Below are 23,944 nucleotides of genomic sequence, written 5' to 3'. Positions count from 1 at the left end.
TTAGCATATATCCCAGGGGATACCCAGATTACATTGTTAGGGCTCAGTGGTGTGTGACAGCATAATGCAATGCCTCTGCATGATGGAATGGAGATATCTGGCTGTTGTCTGGGTAAGTTCCTTATCAGTGCCACACAGCAGGTGCTGGATTTTATCCAGGTTGCCCCAAACAGAGTGGGGGAAAAGGAAGGGGCTCAAGTATTGCAGGCAGATATCCTGGTACCACATGCAATAAAGCAGCATGTGCTGCAATGATTCAATTGCTCCCTGGCCACAAGGGCACACTCTCAGCTCTGTGGGTAATCCCCTAAATCTGCCCTGCACCAAGTTGGAAGATACAACATTGCACCTAGGAAGGGTGAATACCCAGCGGTCCTGGGGATGATCTAAAAAATAAAGATAATCTGGTCTCCTGAAATGGAAGAGGGGGAAGCTGGAAGTACAGCAGAGAGCAAGTCTTTAGTGCAGCACTATGTAGGGTTTGCCCCTCAATATCCAAGATTCTATTTTTGATTATGCTGAATACCTGGAATGGGGGCATTGAGCCCAACAGATCTGGTGACAACCCAAGAGTCTTGATTTTCTTGTTTAATAGGGCCAGACCCTTTGGAAATACATTGTCAGAGAGCAGTGCTTTGTAGGTGTAAGAATTTCTAATGAGAAAGGAAAATACTAGTCCTCATATCAATATTTTTTGATGCCTGTTTTCATTATGGGTAATCCTAAAACCAGTATCTTTCATATAACATCATAGTCCAGCTGTAACTAAAAATGTTTGACATAAAATATAGCACATAGATGGTAACATGTACTACACTACTAAGTCAGCAACCTATTTATCTTCCCGAGGAATGTCCAGATCTATTTGAAAGTGCTTTTCAGCAAGTAATTGGTTGCTAGAAACAGCAACTCCAAATGCAGCCTCCAGACTTAAAAAGAAATAAACCAAAAGAAATGTAATTTTAAAGCTATTGAGGAAAACAAAACTTTATCGCATGTAAGTGCTATACAGCTCCTTCAGCCTCACTGTTGCCTTGAATTCATCAGTTCTGCCTCTCAGAAAAGATGAAGATCCATTAGATGAATCATCAGAGCTTTCTAGTGTAGAGACAGAATCAATGCAGCAGCATTTTGATTTTTGCTAATTTACTTTGTTTTCTCCACACAGAACAAAGAGAGGGAAAGAGAGAAAAACAGAAGCGGGACCTACAACAAAATATTGCAGTGGGAAAAGATTTTTTTTTTTCAAGTGCTTCTGAGAACTAGCTAGCAATGACCTCCTCCAGGATTCTCTCTTCTATGGAGAGAAAGAATACTGAATACTTCATTTTTGTTTAATGAGGCTGCCTTGATGTGTTGAGACACTTTGATAAGCAAGTATAAAGTGAAAGTGTGCCAAGGGAAACAGGCTCTTGATTTAACTATGGTGAGATGGGAGCGGATCTTGGAAGAGCTACTTATTTGACTACAATTCCTAGAAGTTATAATAGTTGTAGTTTGTAAAAGTGACTGGGTAGGAGGGGAAACTTTTCTTAAATTAACTTTAGCCAACTTTCATGTGATACTCTGCTTCTGAACACTGAGCATAAGCCCTGTTCACGTTCACCTTCCTTGGTGCTTTGTCCTGTTCTGATTCTGCCAACATTATTATTGGTCCAGTCACATGAAGAGAGAAACCAAGTGCCCTGCAAAAACATTCTATTCCATTGTAAGTCCATCTCTACTTTTAAAAATATATAAATATATTTATTATGTATGTATATGTCTTTGCACAGTCATCCTATTTAAGACTCCCTTTTAATCATAAACTTGCCTTACTTAAAATAGGATCATAGAACATGAGAACATTTCCCTAAATGTTCTTCAGAAACATTCACAACAGGTTGATTACAAAAATTAAAGTCAATGTAATTATCAAGCCATCAATACAAAACTTGCACACACACATACAAAGGTTCACTCTGTGTTCCTAATGGGATGCACTTCATGATGTAGCAATTAATATTTGAGGAAGTCTTTTCATTTCGGTTAATAAGCAGTTGTATTTTATAGGCTTATTATCAACCTTTTGAAATACTACCCCAAGCCAAAAATTTCAGATAAGTAGGGCATGCTATTGTAAAATATTTATAGGCCTTGATTGCTTAAATTGCCTTTTGCAAGCCCATTTCCTTTTCTGTTATCCCATTTCCAGACATACTAATAATGTTGTGGACTATTTCTGCTGAGATTAGCCTTTTATGAAACATTCTGTAATTCATGCTCACTTTCATTTTACAAAATGAAGCAATGACTGAAGAAAGTGTTCTTCAACACTTTCCCCCTTTACAAGCCCATTCCAATACAATTATTTCCAGGGAATGCTCTTCTGCATAGTTGATTTATTTAACCAACCCATTTTCAAGCTGAACTATTGCCACCTGAAATAACTATCATTTGTGCCCACCACACAATTGAAATCTCTCATTCATTTCTGTTGGTAAATATTTTCACAGTCTGCCAGAAAATGTTTTAACTAATGTGCAATTTTGCAATTCTTTTTAGAGAGGTTAAAAGCAACTGCAATAAATAACAATTGAAACAAGTTTAAAGGGTACTTCAAAACATGGAAAAACAATTTAATTGTATTTCTTTCTATATAATAACTCTTTTTCATGTTACAAGAAACAGTAGAAAGATTTGTTCCCAATGGATGAAACATTTACATCATCAGGCAACGCAGATCAGAACATCCTGACAAGTGAAGGGATTGTATTCTAAGTTTATAATGCTCCCCTTTCAATCTGTCAGCTTTTCAGAACAAAATAAAGGAAAGTTGATATCAGAGAGTTCTTACATCAAGCAATGTATCCAATTAGAAGAAAAAATCATTCTCCTACCACAAATGCTCGAGACCAGAAATGGGGGCAAGACTCTGTCTGCTCAACCTGTGAACTGACCAACTTTCAACTCTTCAAAAAAAGAACCTGCATGGAGCAGATTCGATACATCTTGAACTATGAATTCCACACACACACACACACACATATTGTAGCAAAAATGTATATATCATGCCTCTGTTTTTTAACACTTGGTATAATGTCTAAATTTTGACTTAGCTCCTGGCTTCTTCCAACAGTATTGATGTGTTGATGACTATTCTGTTAGCCCATGCCAAACACACCTTTTAAAGAGGAGCTGGCACAAGATCTATCTCTCTAGCCAGCTAGCTATATTGGCTAGCTTCATCACCCAGGGCCAGAGAGCTCTTGGGAATGGAATCACTCACAAAATTTGGCATCAGTTCCAAATGTCTGTTAGATCTCATGGCAAGCTATGAACTGGTAGGATCTGTGTGAACTGATATACAGTCTCTGACTGAGTTATTACTACTCACCAAAGCCCCAGTAAATAGTAGAGAAAGTTCAGCTTAATGTGCTAATTTGGGTAAGGGGGAGAGTTCATCCTCCAGCAGTTTGGACCAGAAGATGCCAGCTCCAAAAATGGCAATTTTTTAGCATGGTTGTACACCAGAGAATACCAACAAACAAGCACTCTTCCGTGGGGAATGAGTTATGCTTGAAATAACAGAATCTAGAATAATAGAGTTGGAATGGACCTATAAGGCCATCAAGTCTATTCAGTACAGGCATTGGACATATTATGAATGAGAAAAAAAACCATTATGTCCCTGCATCAAGGTTGACCAGACTCAGCATGAGGTGAATGGAGTAAAGGGTGGGTAGGTAGAACTGCCCCCTGGATGAGCAGGTTCTCAAGCATTATATGATGCTTGCAAAGATTCTTGTGGGATGTTGAAATGAGATGCTGCATCCCACATGGTTTTGGCCTTGAAATGAGCAAGACAGCAAGATTGCAGGCCATGGGGCAGCATGCTGAAAGCCAGGCACACTTTGTCCTAGAACACCCCACCAGCACCCCTTTCTCTAGTGCCACAGCTGCCTTCTCTAACATCTAAAGTGCTGGGAAGCCAATTTCTCTTGCACCTCCTCCCACATTGCTTCCTCATCTTCCTGCTTCTGAGTGCCCTAACACCCTACTTACAAATCATGTTTGGCTAGTACTTTTATTGCTGAGTTAATTTCAGAGGATTTCAATTATCTTTAAATGATCCTTAGATAAAAGATTGCTCGGTGATGGTATGGTGGTTGATGGATGTAGGGGGTACAATACAATGCCAGGAAGTTGTCCACTGCTAACACAGATGAAACAGAGATCCAATGCCAGATTTATGAACAAGCAAAGTAGGGTATGATTGAGCACCCAGATTATAACAAAAACATTTTTTTAAAAAAAAGCAAACAAAACTGTATCTTTTAAAAACTATTTTTCTGTCTTAATAGTTCAGATGTTGAAGACAATGTTACTGGGCCCTCTTATAGCTGACTTAGGAATGGAGCACCCCAGTCCTTTCTTATGAGCTAATACCTAATGAGATTGGTGGGGCAAATGACAGATGAAACAAACAAAGGCAGGTGAAGCCAGGAACAAAGGAAGATATATGTATACAAACGCACTTAGAGGTAGGCCTATGGTCAAAAAGTAGTAGAACTGGGGTAGCTGGAAGATAGCTTGATGTTAGGTAGCAACCCACTTGCCCTAATGAATAGGCCACAGTGCTGTGTGCTCTCTCAGGAAATCTGAGGCTGCTATTTGATGTTTTCCATTGAAGATGCCCTAGCTCAGTGAAATTAATTCAATCAGATCACATTCATCTGTACATAACTGGTTTTTTAAAACCATAACAATAATAATTTCCCAGCTTCCTAATTAACAAGAAAGAAATGACATATACAATCAACATGTCACCTCTCTGTTTCCTCCCCAGATAACTACACAAACTGGAATGCAGAACAGAGCTTTCCTAAATGGCAAGGCATCAAACGTTAGACTTTTGAATGCACATGAGTTAGTAGAACAGACCTCAGAATGACAAGGTGACAGCTGCCCTTGGGGAAAGGATAATGTTTCAAGAGCTTCTCTTTCCAGCAAACAAGAGAGGTCTGGATGTAATAACATGTGTCAGCACAATGACTAGAGGAAAAACAAGAGCAAAAGAACTGAAGTTAGAGGTTAATTGTTCCTGCTACTCAAAGCATTAATAAATACATGGAGATTCAGGGGAAAGGACCAGAATTTTATCATATCCTTCCTGCAACAGCAAAGGTACAGCCTTTCATTTTCAAACATGATTTAGAAAGTCTCTATGACTATATAGAAAACTTTATAGCAGTTCTACAAAACAAAACTCATGGCCCTATGCAATATCACAAGTGCTTCTGCAAAGTTTTGGGGGTATTAAAGCATCGTTTTTCAGGTAAGAGATGGGAATTGGAGATTGGATCTCAGGATAATCTATTAATTCTACTTGAGCACAAAACACCACTTGTGCATATCAGAAGGGACCTGGACTTTTGTGCAAAGTCATTTCTCTTAGATTTAGGAAGCTTTCATCTGAAGCCATTTAAAACATTCCCTTCTCATAAATCTACTAAGAAATGTTCAGTGACTGACACTTCACACTTGCAAACCACAGCTGGTGGAAAAGTTTCTTTTTGTCATATTTAGGACCCAGTCATACTTAAATATTCCCCCAGTGAGCATTTTGAAAAATCTCATCGCTACCTGTCTCAGAATTGTGTCCCAGCTTGGAATGCTCACTTCTGCATACTGATGGCACGGTAATGCATGCATGGTGGTGGTAGCAGCTTTCAGAAATATGCAGACTAGTCCTAGTGACTATCATTGGGCTGCACCATAACCACTCTCCTATGAATATCCATTTCCTATTCATCTGGAAGAATTATCAGCCCTTGTTGCCGTAGGCATAGAGGGCTCCTTCACATGAGAGGGGATCCTGGTGAATCAGAGACGTTCTAAATATATATCTTTCCCTCTCTGAGATGTCCATCTCCACCCCAATGAGGTGCTGATAAAACTTCCCTATATATCAGGCTTTTATCTATCTCAAACCTCTCTGGGTGTTCAGGTGATCATGGAGAGATTCCTTTGCTTTTTCAAAAGATTGAATCAGGATGGTATCTTCCTTTTGTTCTATAATAAAGGATGAACTATTAGGATTTTTCCATAACACCAGTTCAGCAATTTCTTCTATATCAGGGTTTTCGTCTAAGCTGGGACTTTCCAGGTTGGTTTCAAAGGTTAGGGATCCCAATCTTTCCTCAGGGACTGTACGTAAACTGGGAGCGAGTTACTACTCTTATTGGTGCATGCCGATACACTCATACATACAACTCTTATTGGTGCATGCCAATACATCATACATATGCATAGGCAGGCTGATCGCTACATTTGTCTAATGTGGATATAGCTTTGTTACTGAAAAGATGAATCCACTGTCAATCTGTTGACTAGTTAATTGTAACTTGCCACTTCCAAATTCTAGTATTCAAGGTGTGCCCTTGAGCATTGTGAACACCTGATGTCATCACCCACATACCCCTCTGACATGCTATGGTACCCTTTTGTACCTAATCTAGGATTAATTGACTCTGAGTAGCTACAATTCCCAAAGGATATAAACCACCAAAATAATTTGCAATACTGAATAACCATCCCTTCCTGCACTGAATATTAAATTAAAGCAAATGAAATCCAGGCAATGCAAAAATATCAATGTAATAGTTGTAATTTCTGTCATTTTATAGAAATAAATATTCTTAATCAAGCAGAAACACCTGCTAACATAATACAAACGCCAGGCATTTGATAACAAAATAAACACAGGCTGACTGTCAGTAGGAGCCTAAGGGTGGTTTTGAAAAAAAGAACCAAAATCAGACACAAAAAAACAAATTGTATTTCCAAAGTACTGCATAAAAGGAAGAAGTCAGCAGTATCTCTCTATCTCTCTCCCTCCCTCCACCCATGCAGGCATTACTAAAGCCAGCCTTGTGAATATGCTTAGAAGGCAATACTGCTGCTTCCACCATCTTGTTCCTCATACTTTCAATGGCCAATGTGAAGTGAAGAGGTTCCTGCTTGCATGTAGACTCTACAGATTAGCCTCACAACCCAGTTTTTACTAGATCTTATCAACTCTCTAAGGCTAGGAAAGAGGAAGGTTGCATCTTGCACACAAACTTGTCATATAGAAATGCATCAAGACAGTGCAGCACTGGGAAGCTTATCTATCCCCAAAACTAAAGAAAGCCAATCCTCAGAGCAGGTGCAGCCCCCCTGCCCACCCTTGGCTACAGGAAAACATGTAAGTCTGTTTTGTGTGTCCCAGGTTTCCAAAGCAAGGGTGGGCAATCTTCAGAGTTCTAAAGCATCTTAGATGGTACAAGAGAATTTCTTAGCCCTTCAAAATACTTTTGCAGTGTGGAGGTATTGGAGCACTCTATAGGTGGTGGGGACCATGTTTCCACCACTTTGGGACTACATGCATCCCACATGCCAGTGCTGCCCACACCATTCCAAAGAATGGTCCTTCTACTCCTCATGTTCGGAGTGCCACGACTTACACGGTACATCCAAAGCAGCACTGTTTATACAAACATGGAAGCTATCAACAGGTTCTGGAAAGCTCAAGATCCACAGAAGAACAAAATGGCTTTGCAGAGTGGAGGGGGACACTAAGACACCCCAGTGAGAGCTAAATGGAGCTCCCACTCTGAGTCTGAGCAGAGACAACAAAAACTTGGCAGGGAAAGAAAGGGAATAGGGAAATCCACCACTTTTGCTTCCTTCCCAAACAAAAACAAAAACCTCATGTTCTTTCTGTTGAATTTTGGGAAATACATTTCCTTATCTTTGTGTCCCTTCAGATACAAATTGCCAAGGATTAGGGTTAAGGGTATCAGCATAGTTTTGTTTCCGGATTCACTCCTACCTGAAGCACACCGTTTTAGAATCTCATGGTGAAGTACTGGCCCAGAATGAAAATCCAAGGGCTGACTGAGGGACATGATATGTTCACTGATTGTACAACTGAAGCTTGAATGTCTGCATGTGCATTTGTTAAATGCTTGGCTAGTTGGCAGGTGAACTGCAAGCATGTTGTTTGGCATCCAATTATCCCAAGAGATGGGCCTGAGTCCAGCAATCAATAAAAATTCATGCTCAGTAGGAAAGGCTACAAATCCTAGTCAGGATAATCCAAACAGTCGCTAATCATCCATTTTTGCTTAGAGCTACGTTAACAGTCAATTTAAAAGTATTTTCATATCTACACTGAGCTTTCTTGAAACCATGCAAACATCAATTAACATGTTTTGAAAGCGATCTCTCCCTACTCAGTACTTCTCATACTCTATGTCAGCAAAACAAGATGTAACTATGAGGCCAAAATAAATTAAGATATTATATGCAACATACACTAAACATATTGGGAGCACTCTATTAAAAATGTTTAATTCTAAGACACCTATACAGACAAAGCATTTTGATGGGAAGAGAAGTGAATATTCAGTCCTGGCATTCCAGGACAGCACACTTTCAAATCATTAAGGCAAGTCTGCATGTTCTTTTTAAACATTTTTATTTGTAGTTACCTGGCATGACACCGTCCAACGAAAACAATTTCACATTTCCTTTTTGGTAAAGATAAGACCAAATAGAATAAGATCTGACACTCTTTCTCTTTTCATATAGATGATGGCATTTTTGAGTACTCCATATTCTAGGTGAGCTGTGGGAACACAGTGTACTCAGCACATCCCCTTTGAGGATTTAATGGACAAGGACTGTAAGTGGAAACAGCTGAGTAACTAAAGTGCCACTGAAACACTGTAATAATATAATGCCATTAGCATTTAAAAGGAAAAAAAGAGTAATTCTATTATAATGCTATAGAACATTGTACTGTTACAAACTTACATACAGGGAACAAATTCAAAGGCCTGGAATATGTCAGTGTCCTCAGTTCCACCTCCTTCATCCTATTCTTTATAAATGAAAGGATTAAGCCATCCTCGTCATCAAGTCAATTCTGACTTATGGCAACCCTTTTCAGGATTTTCCAGATAGAGAATGCTCAGAGCTGGTTTGCCATTTCCACCTTCTGGGGGCACCTTGGGACTTTGCAGCTTGCCCAAGGCAACTCAGGCTGGCTCTACTCACAGGAAGGGACTTGAACTCCCAACCTCTGACTCTGCAGCCAGATACCTTAACCACTGAGCTATCCAGCCAGCTATATAAGTATTAGGTATATATTAAGAATATTAAAAGTGCCATCTTCATCAAAAGGATTCACATTAGAAGGAATCCCATACTTTGATTTAGATTCCTGCACTGAGCAGGGGTTTAGACTCAATAACCTTATAAGCCCCTTCCAACTCCATTAATATATAATTCTATGATTCTGTGTAAAGCCTGGCATCATTTTTCCCTGCTGGCTATATGGGCAAAATATTGGACAGTAATATGGGGCTATTTCCTGGTGTTTCAAATCATGGATACCAGGGTGGAAAAAAAATCAATTTTAAAAATAATTAAATTGATTTAAATCACAATTTAAATTATGATTTTAATTCTAAAAAAATGATTTAAAAATTTAATCACAAAAAATCCAATATTTTTATTTAAATCATGTTGATTTGAATTAAACCTTCCCTGGTGGATATAGAAGCACATTATCCCACAAACATAAATGGGACTTTTTTTGAACTTAATTACTTCCTATTTCTGTTCTGTGATTCCCACAGCTGTCATATAATTGCTTACACTGAGTGGAAGTTGTGTGGGCCATGGGACAGCAGAAGGAAGTTTTTTCCTTAGTGAAAGTCACTATCACTAGTATCATCCTGGCAGCACTATATTTGGTAAAGACATCATCAGCATTCCACAGGCATAGCTATGCCAACAGAATTTCAGCCAATGAAAGGTTGCCAACTACCACAATGATCAAAACTGACACTTCTGAAATACATTGTTTGTGGGTTCGAAGGGATTTTTTTTCTCAGAACAGCATGTTGCTTGTTGAACCAAAGTATTGGTTGACTAAATTGGTAGTCCATACATTTTAATAATCTTATATTGCCAATACATTCCCGAAAAATTGAAGCAAGGGTGCACTGTTATTAAAAAAGGAAGGAAGTCAAATGTCCTGTCACTCTTCCTAGGAACAGAAACAACTGACAACAACAACAACATTTAACAAGTTGAAACACAAAAGTTAACAAGTATGAATCTGCCCTTAAGGGATAACAGACAATAACAATAGAAGTGAAATATAATTGAAACAGATCAATAAGACTCCTTGCACAATGTACACATGGCTTTAAAAAAAAAATAATGTATTTGCTTTCCCTTCTTTGTACTGATTCCTATTCTGACAGAAGAGGGAAGATGCTGGTTCATTCTCATGGAGTAACAAAGGAGGATTAAAGATTAATTTTCACTTGTCAACTGTGTACGATCTAATTGGATTTAGAACTGAAGGGACAGTTAAAATCCACATTAGCTAAGTGATTTCTTGAAATTCCATCACCAGAGCAGTCATGAAAGACTGGATTTAGGTATAAAGTGCATTACACTTCAAATGTTATCTCTGGAAATCATTAAGCCCCATTTGTATAATGACTGTAGCCCCATGTACACAGCTTAAGCTAGTGAAGCAAAGACCCCCAATCCACCAGTCAGCAGGCAGTGAAGGAGACAAGAGTTTTTTGCCTTCTCCCCTGCAGATTAAATTTGAAATATGTATTTATCCATTATAGGAAACTAATTTTCCATCTAGATTTTTTTTGCATATCTAAATAGAGCCAACTACAGAGATTTAAATATTCACTTGCTAGAATAAGTAGCTACGTACTGCAGTTCCATCAAAAGTAAGAGAGGAGTCTCCATGGGATGTGGATTAAATGAGAAATGTGATGGACAAAACAGCTGTAATATAGCAATATATATATATATATACAAGCTTCCTTCACGTGTGAATAATGTAAAAGGTCATTATATTTAGAAAAGAATACAGAGAATACATGTAAAAGATTTCTACAGAATGCTACATGATGCAACATGTTGGGGGGTAATGTGTAGAGTTTATCAATTTAGAAAACAGTTTTTGATAAATTCAGTTAATTATTCATGGAGGAAAGCTGCAAATATTTGAGACTTTGTCTACAGAGTATTAAAATGATAGGGAGTGCATAAAAAGTTGCATTGAAAATATGTTTAAAACTATGGTTTAGAAAAATAGTTTACATTAGTTATTTCGAAACAGTTGGCTGCTTTCCAGCAAGCCTGGGAACAGGGTCGTGATAAGACCTCCTGCATAGACTGTCAGGTGTGAGGATCGGGGGACTGGTGTTCAGCTGGCTCTAGTCCTTCCTTCATGGCACTTTGGAGGGGGGATTTTCAGCCCCTTGCATCCTCAATTGTGGGGTGCCCCAGGGATCATCAATTTCTCCAACGTGTTTCAACATCTATTTAGTTAGCCAGTCATTTCATTTATTTATATACCACCCCGTTAGCACAATTCACTATTCTGGTTGGTTAACAAACAAAACACAAACCATCATGAGACAACAAATAGATGTATCAAACTAAAACCAGAAAGTGCAGTGTTTCATAATGACAGGTCATGGAAAAATCAAATCATACTAAGCTGCTGTTAAATGCCTCTCTAAACAGCACTGTCTGCAGCAGCCTCTTAAAGGTAGGCAAGGGGAGGGACCAAATGCAGCTCGACCAGGAGTTGATTCCATGGAGCAGGTGCCAGCACCAAGAAGGCCCAATTTCGTGTTGGTGTTTTTCTGGACTCCTTCATCATGGGCACCCTGAGGAGCATTGCCTGTGAAGACCTGGTGGTGCAGGCAGATGGTCTTGGGGAAAGGTGCAACTATTTGATTTATGCCCCAATTGTATTATTATTATTATTATTATTATTATTATTATTATTATTATTATTATTATTATTATTATTATTATTATTATTATTATTATTATTATTATTATTATTATTATTATTATTATTATTATTATTTTGTATATGTATTATTTTGTTACTCTGTTATTTTATCTGCTGTAAACTGCCCAGAGTGGCCCTGGCTGCCAGATGGGCGGTATATAAATTAAATCAATCAAAGTTAAGTCACTGGGAGAGGTTATCCTGTAACTCTGGTTCTTCAAGTGGTCCTCTGTGAATACACACTAATGGGTTAATCTGCGCTCGAGCAGAGTATTTTTGGAAACTTTCACAGCTTTAAGCACTTAGTGCTACACCTGGCTATATAACTCCACCCCTGGCACCCAATGCCTCAGTTCTAAGGAACTGATCGCCGCTGCCCAACATGCCATGGCACACATGACGGACAGTGGGGAGGAGGGCAGGACGTGTGAATTCACAGAGGACCACTCGTAGAACCATAGTTACAGGTAAGTAACTTCTTTTTCTCCTTCATGACCTTTGTGCACACGCACTAATGGGTGACTGGCAAGCTGACTAACCAGGAGAAGGGATGTCACGAAAGTGCAGAAGCCAGGACAGCTCGACATACCGCAGCCTGAGCCTTTGGCTGGTCATCCAGATGGTAGAGCGAGATGAAGATAGACAGAGTGGTACATTTAGCAGCATGGCAGACATCTATGATGTCCACTCCAAGGAGAACGGCCATTGAGGGTGCTACAACTCTAGTAGAGTGAGCTATCACTGATTTTGGAAGAGGAATCTCTGCCAAATCATAGGGAAGATGGATGGTCTGGACTATCCATCTAGAGATGGTCTGAGAGGAAGCCGGTGCTCTGAAGGAGGAGCTGGCAAAGGTGACAAGTGACATTGTGAGGCACGAAAAATGGCCATGTGATGCACATAATACGACAGAGCACGCTTCATGTCTAGAGCATGCAGAGCTGTCTCAAGCAGTGAAGATGTGAGGGAAAGAAGACAGGAAGGACAGCTGGCTGGTTCAAATGGAAGGCAGAAAATACCTTAGGCAGGAAGGTAAGGTCTGGCTATAAGGTTACTTTGCAGAAAAGAGGACCAGCTCTTAGTGTAGCCAGTCCTCCAGCTCTGCAAGCTTAAGGATATCGCCAGGAGAAAGGTAGTCTTGAGGGTTGGCAATCAGAATGATGCTGACACCAAGGGCTTGAAGAGAGGCCTCATAAGCCACCGAAGAATTAATTCGAGAGACCACTGAGGTGTTAGTGTTCTATAGGCAGGGCACATATTCTCCAGGCCTCAGAGAAATAGCTTGCAGGTAGAACAGGCCAGTCCCAGGCAAAACAGGTGAAGGAGAAACTGAAGGAATGCGTTCAGAGACATTGGCCTAGTAGGCAAATGTCATCTTGATGCAAAGCGACACAACGCCTACCCATTAAAGGAGTAGGTCAAGGTGGTAGAAGGTTTGCAAGCATGATTGAGCATGTCTGTTACTGTCAGGGAAGACTCCAAGCCAACAGGTAGAGGGACTCGAGGTCCGGATGAAATATCTGACCCTTGTCCTGAGATAGTAGGTGAGGGACCAGCTGCAGCCTGATGTATTCTGTGGCTCATGGGAGCAGGATCGAGAATCATGGCTAGCGAGGCGACCAAGCATGATGTTTGCATACTCATGTTGGACCGAACAACAGTCCTTTGAAGAACGGGGAAAGGTGGAAATCTGTAAAGGAGGCCCCGTGACCATTTCATCAGGAAAGTGTCCCCTAGGGAGTTGCAGCTGATGCCGGTTTGGGAGCAGAACATGGCACACATCTTGTTCGTCTGGGATGCGAAATTGTCTATGTCTGGAGTTATGTAGCAAGCACAACACCATTCCGAAAGGTCGATGGTGTGAAAGAGAAGGCGTAAGAAGATGGCGGGCTGGTAGCGGGTTGGCAATGCTACTCTCTGCCACACCAGTCAGTTTTCTTTTCTTTTTTTTTTCATTTCTTCTTATTTAACTGGCTTGATTCCTTCCTGACCTGTCCTGTGCAAATGTGGCTGTCTGAGTCCCTGGAGGCTGATATAGGGAGGACTATTTAGGAGCAGGGGCAAACAGCGGAGGAGACAAGGCGAGACAAGGTGAGACAAGCTGGAGAACAAAGAGCTGGTGAACAAAGAGACGAGGCGAGACGAGCCAGAGAACAAAGAGACGAGGCGAGACAAGCCGGAGAACAAACAGCCAGTGAATGTGCTGGGAGTTGGCATCAGAGCTCAAACCGAGGGAGTTGTTTAAGGCAGGTCAGTGGAGCCCAGAAGAACAACTTACTCGGGGCCGAGAGCCAGGAGCTTCAGCAAAGTTCTGCCGGGAGGTGGATCTGGGGGGACTCGTCGAGGACTCCGGTGATGACGGCGGGACCTAGCGTGAGGGCATAGCAAGCTGCTGGGAGATCTGGAGGTGCTGAGCAATTTTCGAACTGGGGGACGTTGCGGGGTGTTTGGACCAGGGGGGCGGGTGGGGGGGTCCCATGTGTTGAGGGGTCCTGCTGGCTGTTCCCCTGTATGTTGTCATGCTGCAAGTTTTATCGGAAACTACCCCCCCGCTGCCTTTTTCCCTGAGGGGATCAGTGAGGATTCGTCAGCTACCCGCCTGGACTGGAAAACGGCAACAGTAGCACCATTTTACATTTCAGCTTTCTCGCTACTGTTGCTCACACTGCACACTATAGAAACACACCTCAATTTTAAAACCAGCCTCACAAGTGTTCTGAGAACTACTGGAACAATAAAATCACCAGACAGAACACGAAGGAACAGGACAGTGAATGGAGGAAGGAGACCTGAGGTTTAAACTTTTTTTCTTTTTCTCTCTCTTTTGTTGCTGTTTATTGTATTGTGAGTGGTGGTGGGAAATTTCTGGATGTAAAAATTTGGTTTCCTTTATATACTGTATATTCTTTATTGTTTATTTTATTTATGATTTATTTTATGCTATTTTATTTTACTGTATTTATTTTTGTTTCATTGTATTTTTCTTTTTCTTTTTTCTTTTTCTTTTGATCACTGGATTGTTAATGATTTTATGCTTCTTTTCTTTTTTAATTATTATTTGTACATTTGCACTTTAAATTACTTTTGTTATTATTATGAATTGGAAGGCCTGCCCCCCCCCCCAGTGAGGGGCCATTGAATATTTGGGTGATTATGGGTAGACGGACTTACAAATCTGTTGATTTGTAAGCCGCCTAGAGTGGTCGAATAAGACCAGATAGGCGGGATAGAAATAAAATAAAATAAATAAATAAATAAATAAATAAATAAATAAATAAGTAAATAAATAAATAAATGGTGCTGGCAGGGCCCCTACTCATGTCAGAAGAACGGTGTGCAGATGTCTGAAAGCTGTACACTGTTCTGGGACTCTGATCAATTGTCAGGATCGAGGTAGCCAGATCACCTGACCCTCCACTCTAAAATTGGTGCTGTTGAATGCCAGGTCTGTATCCAATAAATCCCAGATTATTTACAATCTTATTCTGGAAGAGGATGCAGATCTGGCGTGCATAACTGAGACTTGGATTAGTGGGGAAGGGGGTCCTCCCCTGGCCCTTGTCTGTCCTCCCAGTTATGCTGTCCAGCACCAAGGTAGACTGGAGGGACGGGGGGGAGTCGCCATTAGTGTGTATTCACAGAGGCCATGAAGGAGAACAAGAGTGTGTTGCCATAAGTATGCTGATGAGATACAACTCTATCGCTCCTTTATATCCTCTGCAATGGATGCTGTCTGGATGCTTGAGGGCTATCTGGCCTTGGTTCTGGAATGAACCAGGATCATCTGGAGATTTGGAGTGTGTTGCCATCAGTATGCTGATGTTATGCAACTCTGCCCCTCCTTTACATCCCTTAAATGTAAAGTGTTTGGGTGCTTGAGTGTTATCTGGCCTTGGTTCTGGAATAGACCAGGACTAACAGACTGAGACTGAACCTGAGAAGATGGAGATCCTTCTTCTGGAGGGCCCTGCTTGACAGGTTAGGGGGCTATTTCCCTAGGATGGATGGGATAACCCTTCCACTTAGGGATTAAGGTGTGTTTCTAAATACAGCTCTCTCACAGGATTCCCAGATTTCAGTTCATGGCCAGGTCAGTCTTCAATCAAGGCTGATTGCTCAGCTTCGCCCCTTCCTGAATGAGGGGGTCTTAAGGACATTGGTGTATATGCTAGTGATATCCAAGATTGACTACTGTAATGCTTTCTATGTGGGGCTTCCCTTGAGACCGAAACAGAAACTATATCAGGTGTAGAATGTGGCCACCAGGCTGATGTTGAGTGTGAGTAAATTTGATTACATCTCCCAAGAACATCAACTCGCCACACCAGATCATTGCAGGCCATGTTCCTTCAGGCTATAAGTTCTTGAATGTTTACAATGTATCTTAAAACATTATTTTTGATATTTTCTTGTATCTTTGCTCCTGTATTTTCAATTGAATTCTGACTTGAGTATTTGCTTCCAACTTAAATTAAGTTTTCATATATTCTGAAGCATTTGAGTTTTTCTCACAGCTCTTTTCAACACATTTAGGGATTTGCCAGAGGTTGGGAGTTCGATTCTCCACTGTGCCTCCTTGACAGGGGCCGGACTCAATGATCCATAGGGTCCCTTCCAGCTTTGCAGTCCTAAGATGTTGATGATCATGTTACTTTTGAAGTATTTTGTGCAGATTGAACATAGAAGCAATGTAGATAAATAAAGCTTGTAGAATTAGACAAGCTGATATTGCCTGAAATTATCACAACAGTGAAAAGACTTACACCTTGATACTCAGATGAGTGTTGATACAATTGTCACTAACTGATTTTATTCTGGAATTAACCCTTTATTGGGATAAATGTCAGTTATGCGTGACACAAACTTCTGTTTTTTCCTGGGAAGTCTATAAAGCACTGTAGGACAGCTAGGGAAGATCAAGTGCTAGTTTATCAAACTTGACAAAGCGCAGTATAAAAATGGCTAGATTAAGAACATGTATTTTAAAAAAAAGCCAAGCAATTTTTAAATGCCCCAAGGAAACATATTTTACTGCTGTTTGGGTTATGTTTTTAATGTGATTTGAATCTGGCTATTTCTGTACTCTGTTTTTAAATGCACAGGAATAATTCTTACATGAGCAAGACTACTGAATCATCTTAGTATAGTCATTGCAAACCCAATTTAAATATATAAGCATGACAGCATAGATCTATAGACACAAGGAAGACATTTGTTTGCTGAATAAAAATTATTACGACCCATAAAGCACCGTAAGGTATGTATGGATAATAAAGCCAAGACTATTAAAATGCACGTTTCATAGATTTGCTTGATAAAAACAGGTAATAAGCACTCTGTGTTTAAGACAAATAATACTCAATTGAACAAAAATCAACAGGAAAACAATTTTTCCTTTTGAAACTAACAGAATAAATCTACAGAGCTCCATGAATGGACTATTCATTCCACAGAAGACAGGGCAACAGTCTGGGATGGTGAAATATAGGAATTAATCATTAATCTACCACATAGGTTGCAGAACTTCATGACTACAGGCCACGCATGTTTCTGGCAAGGTTACTAGTTCTGCATTTAGTGAGAAACCAAGAACACACCACATGACCGCAGGATTAGAGTCTTTGCATATATGAGGGGACACAGAATGTCATAGCTAGAATAACATTGTGCTTAACCCCAACCACTGTCTATGGAAAACTTTTGCTCCAGTGAAGTGGCATAATTTTTAATATGGCAGAGCTTCAGATTTCAAATAATATTTTGTTCATGGGCAGTAAGACACCTCATCACAGAAGGCCTCCAGCTGAAGGAAGTGTAAACAAGGACACCATCCCTGCTGAATCAAACATTCCCAGAATAGAAGGAAGATCTACCACCCCACTGAGCTGTGAAGCATCCATGACTCATATCTTGAAGACCTTTTATCCACAGGGGGACAGCTAAAACACTGCCTAAATTGCAGACCTTTTATATGCAAAAGGAGAAATGCACTGTTTTCTCTATGAACATCTCCTTCCATTTCTAGGGCTATACTGGAACTGACAGAAAGAAGCAAGTCCAAACTAGGCCCACCCAGAAATGCTTCTGCCACCAGTGGAAGTCAGGGTTCTACTAAGGATTCTGTCACCTGCATTCACCCCATCCATTCAACCATTATTGGTCATTAGCTTAAATATCAGGCATGTGTCACATATCTCCACCTAAAGAAATGTGTGCAAGAGAAACTGACATGATTGCTAATGTTATTATGAGATGTGAGAAACAACCACAGCAAATGTTCATAAAGCAATATTGTTTTTTTGCAACTGATTCTCAGTAATGTCCAGGATCAGATTACCAAACTGTAATGTGAATTTCCATCTCTCATGTAGCTTCTCCCAGCTTCTTCCCCCCCTCTTGAAATCTGAAATGGTTCCCCTGCTTAAAACCATGTAATTTGCAGAGCTCTCTGAAGCTCAACATCAAAGGACTATGGCAAAACTCTTTAAAAATGCACAAACTGAGAAACAATATCATGATGCTACTTACCACTGTGAAATTCATTACTTTCAGTATCCATATCGTCATTGCTAAATTAACGATCATGGTAACCAATAGCAAGAGGACAAAGAAGTATAGGCACCTCTTTCGCCAGCCATAAATTCCTACTGGATAAAATGGAGGGTTTTCAGTTCTTGGCAGACTGTTTTGCTGTGTTGCCAATATGTACTGTTCCCGTGTCATCTATAAAAAACAAAGAAAAGATACAAACATTTATCTGAATAATCAAGTGTAGTATTATTGTACTAAACAATCACCCCAGCTGTGACTAAGAAACTCCCTAAGTAAATATTCTCTTTTCCTCTCTCTCTCTCTCTCTCTCTCTCCCCCTGAAACTACTTATTTACCTTAGAAATTTTATTTGTCTACAGAGGCTTTTTAAACACAGAAAACTCAGCTAAGAAGTAAACAACAAAACAGACTTTTTAAAATGATACGTAACATACATTATTTCAAAGAGTGAACATATATACCAACAATTACAGTAGTGCAGGTGAAACCAACACCATGCAAAACAGTATCAAAATGTCGGATATATATATTGCCATATGCCTCTTTGATACTGTTTTGCATGGTGTTGATTGCATAGTTGGTTGCACCTGCCTTTATTACCCTGCCTTTGTCTTTAAGAAGGACCCAAGGCTGCTTATATTGATAAATGACAAATTCATGTTTCATCCCTCATATTTCCCCAACTGGTTTTTTAAATGTTAAACTTTCAAACTGTCAGGAAATGCTTCTTATGCTGAACAGTGTGCCCATTTGCTACACATTGTAGAGGATTCTGGGATGTATTTTAGGTGCACATACGTTGCTAGAAGTATGACCAGTATTGATTAGGATTTACCAGCCTGTTGTACTTTCTAAACACAGAGAAAGAAAATATCCAAATGTGTTTCTTAAAGACTCTTATACAACACAATCCGAATCTCAAGTTTGATCAAGAGCAGAGAGCGCTGGTCTTATGGTTGGAGAAAGGAATTCTCTTTTTATTAGAATTATCACTCTAATACAGAATGAAGGTCTGAAATGCATTAGAATTCTGATATCTTCTTTCCCACCACTCTTGACTTTGTCCTTTCTTAAAAGTATCATCCATTTTTGTTGTCACTGCCCTTCCATTTCAAGTGCCTCTTCATATTTAATTAATGCCTCCACTTCTTCCTTGCAGGTTAGCTATTTTCAAAATGTTCCACTTTCATGAAGCATGTCCCATACTGAACTGGGACCTGCTGAACTACTGCAACAGCTGTACCTTGAAAAGGAAGACCAAAAAATAGTGTGCAGGCTTATCATTCCAGGTCAATTTCTCATGACGTAATGGTTGGCAAAACTTTCAAAGAGTTCTGATGTTCCCTAGAATAAAGTTCGTAACTCATCCCCTTATCCCACTATGTCATTCTTAATTACTTTCTGACACTGTTTCCCAAGACTCAAGGCAATTTATAACCAACACACTCAACTTGTCAAACCAATCAAATAATCAATACAATATGGACATTAAATTATATAACACTTGCAGCTGAATAGTATCATTAAAAGCAGGCAGAAACAAGGATATAAGAATGTAACTAATACTTGTAAATTTTCTTGTCCTCAAAAAATGGGCTGTGAGATGTTTAATTCCTAAGCAAGAGGGAAAAGACCAGAACTTCTTTGTCCATAGCAGCATTAGCAAAAGGAAATCAACCAGTATTTACACAAAATTTGTGGTATTTCTGATAAATAAAAGGCTTTCTGCACAGATGATAGAATTTCTCTATTTGAAAATAGTAGTGTGAATTTTTCTGAAAAATGTACTGAAATGAGACAAATTCACAACCTCATAATCTCACCCATCAGGGAGAAAACTTCTGAAATATTTCGTTCCTGCTGATGACAAATAAGATGAACAAACCTTACATGCATCTGGAAGTCATACAACCTCTGGCAGACTTTAAAACAAAGCCACCCAATTGTGACCACACCTTTTATCTGTCTGTAAGAAGTGGGCTTTCAAAGGAGTCACAGCACTGGTCAACCTAGAGCAGATTGTTTATACCTAAGGTAGACAAAACCCAGAGTTCGGGAGGCTGAAAACTTCCATCTTGGGACCCTCAAAGGGCTGTACCCATTACCCCAAATTTTCCTACCAAAATGGATGGGGATTTTACTAAGAAAGTCCCTTTATGCCCCTTAGTGGCCAAATATATACAATTAAACAAATTTGGGGGTGAGAATAGCAGAGTTGCATGAGGATCCTCCAACACTGCAAAATAATAAGATTTCTTAAGAAGTTTTATGATTTCTCTTCCAAAACATGTTTTTATTTGGCGTTTGGCTAAATACATGCTTGACGTGCAAAACATCCCAGTTCTGGAGGTGGCCTAATTACTCACAATGTCTCAAAATTTATTGCTATATATTAACCTACTGTATATTCTCCGCTTACAGTATTACAGCAGAAATTGTTTTAGGACATCACTGCTGTAATCCCAGGCACAGTTACATGGGACTCCTACCAAGTGCAGCAGGACTGACCCTCTAAAAGGACACAACAGGGTATACCATCTGAAAGATCATCGGATTTGACTTCCATTCCACCACCACCCCTCAATTCAGCAAGCATATCACAATACCATGCTACCTCCCAATTGCCATTAGCACACTTCTTCCTCTTCTATCATGATTACAATTATAATTATACACTAAAAGTGTACGTGTGTGTGGGATCTGCATCTACCAGCACCACACTCCTAGAGTACAAAAGGGAAAGCTAGATTTAAAAAGACAATATAAGATGAATAAATGAAATCTTATCTCCTTCAAACTCCATAAGAACCAGCTCAGTTTGCGTATTACCATATATAACACTAATTAACCATATATAACACTAATTAAAACTTCTACATTGGCTTCCTGCAGAAAATAAATAATTTGCAAAATATGCTTTCAGCTTAAGTGGGGAAAAACGTCCTGTATGCCTATGCAGATCAATTAAATACTCAGACATTTACTGAATATTTGACTACTTTTCCAACGTAGAGGTGCATCATGATCTACAGTGGTGCCTGGCAAGACAAATGCCTCACAGGACAAAAACACTCGCAAGACAAATGGTTTTGGCAATGGGGGGGGTTGATGACTCGCAAGACAAATGTTCCTACGGCTGTGCTTTGCAAGACAAATGTTTTCCGTTTTTTGTTCCTACCTCATGTTTGCTGATTTTTAAATGTTTTTCTATGATGTTTAAAAAGTTAAAGTTTTTTGATTGAATTTTTTAAATCATCTGTACAATGTGTGTGGCTTTAAAGAGCACTTAATAAATCCTTTGTAAACCAAATTTGACTTTGTTCTGACTTTTTTTGCCCATGGGAACACATTAATTAGATTTCAATGCATTCCTATGGGAAAACACGTTTCACAAGATGAATTTTTCACAAGACAATATTAACCGTGGAACGAATTAAATTCATCTTGCAAGATACCACTGTATATAGTAATCCAGTTTTTTTTTCGGTTGCATTCCTCTTCTACCTCTCACACTGACTGTAATGGGCCATAACATTAGGCCCTTTTCTCCTGTGTATGAGAAACCATACCTGCAAAGAGGTGCAAGGATTCAGTATCAATCCTTGATATTTAAGAATTAATCATTGAATTAATCATTGTGAGCCACATTCAGGTTTCTGTAGGTGTCATTCTTTCAAGTGGAACTCCCAGAATGGAGAATTATGGGATTTGTCATTCAGCAATTCAGAATAGCACATCCTGACCAGGAATGGAAAACATATTTGTTAAACTTTTTGTTCTGGTTAATCTAGAGAGCCATGACATGGCAAAACACCGAAGCAGACAATTTTTTTTTATCCAATGAAAGAATGACATACTGAGTGGTTTTTTTTCCTCTCATCAAAATTTTGTAATTTTAAGCAAAATACTTCTGGGTTACTCTACTCAAAAATCTAGCAGAAAATGTAGTATCCTTTCCTTGGAGAAACAAAATAGACACATAGATACACAGTGAGCACAGAAAAACTGATTTTTTAAAAAATAAACCCAACCAGCGCTTCATTTATTTTAAGTCTACTGTATGAAACACAACAGCAGCTATCATAGTTTTTAACAATGTGTACAATTTACAGTACAATTTGCATAAAACCATCCAGTCGATGACACCAGAAAATATTTACTCTCATGCAGCTTTATGAAAAACCCCACCAACATTGCAATTCCTTATTCTTGGCTCATTTGAACAAGAGAGCAAGTATTTACTTCCCTAGTCATAACTGAACATGTACCCACACCACATGATTATAGCAATTTCATAGGACTTTTAACAGCCATGGCTCACTTCTAAGGAATCCTGGGATCTGTAGTTCTTGGTATACTTAGAATTCATTGCTGTGGTTCAGGAGAGTGTAAAGAGCTACTGTATCTCTCAGAGAATTCTAAGTATCTGATCATACAATTCCAAAGTATAGATCTGAACCATGGCAGTTAAAATGATATCTGACTGCTATAACTGTGTAGCATAGAAAGACCACTAGTAAATATTATTTATGCAGATGTCGTATGGCAAAAATGTCTGAAGGAAGGCTAGGCCAGTAAGCATACATTCAATCTTTCATGAATGCAAAAGGAGTACCAGCTAAAAATGTAAATAGACTGACTCCAGGGCACAGCTCTAATGTCAATTTGGAGGGTAATTAATATGCATAGACGCAAGTATTCAGAACAAACACCCTATTCCGAAAGGTGCCATCATTTATTCAACCCAAGAACAGGAGTGACCCATGTCACATCTTGAAGCTTTTAATTCTGCAGTTATTTAAACAATGAGACAACTTTGGAATGAAGGATTTTAAAATTGCAAACAGTGTTTAAACCTGATTATTGTAATGCACTTCTGCTCAGAGCCTTCATTCCATTCTCTAGTAATGAAGGCGCCAACTGGCTAGGTTTGCTTCTGCACTGAAAGTTTTTCTACCAGGCCAACATTGTTGGGTTTCCTGTGTATTGATACAGTTAGGGAGGTCTCAGCAACAGTTATTGTTCCTATTTTATATTTTTAATGAATTGTGCAGTCAAGGTGCTGTAAAGATGCAGTAAATCAATCAATAAAAGAGATGGCCCTGGGGGAATTTAAAATGGGAATGAAAAGAGCATCATGTGTGATTAACAAGGGACTGGTGGTATAATAATACACACTTTGCATGTTTTCCGCATATATAAAAGTGAATAATGTTAAATATGGTTAGGGATATTTGTGAAAAATGATTGACAGAGGAGAAATGCCTGGTAGAGAGTGAGTTTGCAAATGGATGATGATTGCCAGAGAATGAGAGCAGGAGGTGCTGTTAGCATGAGGTGATATAAGTTGACCTGAGAAGGTGTGTGAGAGAGTTTCAATCTTTCTGAGGTAAGATTATATATCTTACCTCAGAAAGATATATATCTTACCTCAGAATGATACATTAGGTCTAATGGTGACCCTGATAGCATTTTCAACATATCTCAGCCTTATGTGCTTCTGTAGTGCCATATTAT

General features: G+C 39.4%; 1 protein-coding gene across 1 annotated transcript in view; it reads right to left on the bottom strand.

The window, feature by feature from the left end:
* Positions 1 to 23,944, bottom strand: part of SGCZ (sarcoglycan zeta) — a 728,738-nt gene that overhangs the window by 295,840 nt on the left and 408,954 nt on the right. The window contains exon 2 of the mRNA XM_078394647.1: positions 18,404 to 18,598. Within this exon, the coding sequence (XP_078250773.1) occupies positions 18,404 to 18,598 (195 nt within the window). The remainder of the gene's footprint in view (positions 1 to 18,403; positions 18,599 to 23,944) is intronic.

The sequence above is a fragment of the Pogona vitticeps genome, chromosome 5 (assembly GCF_051106095.1).
Source record: "Pogona vitticeps strain Pit_001003342236 chromosome 5, PviZW2.1, whole genome shotgun sequence".
Classification (NCBI taxonomy): domain Eukaryota; kingdom Metazoa; phylum Chordata; class Lepidosauria; order Squamata; family Agamidae; genus Pogona; species Pogona vitticeps.
Note: the sequence above shows the minus strand (reverse complement) of the source record. Positions and strands in the feature narration are given on the sequence as shown.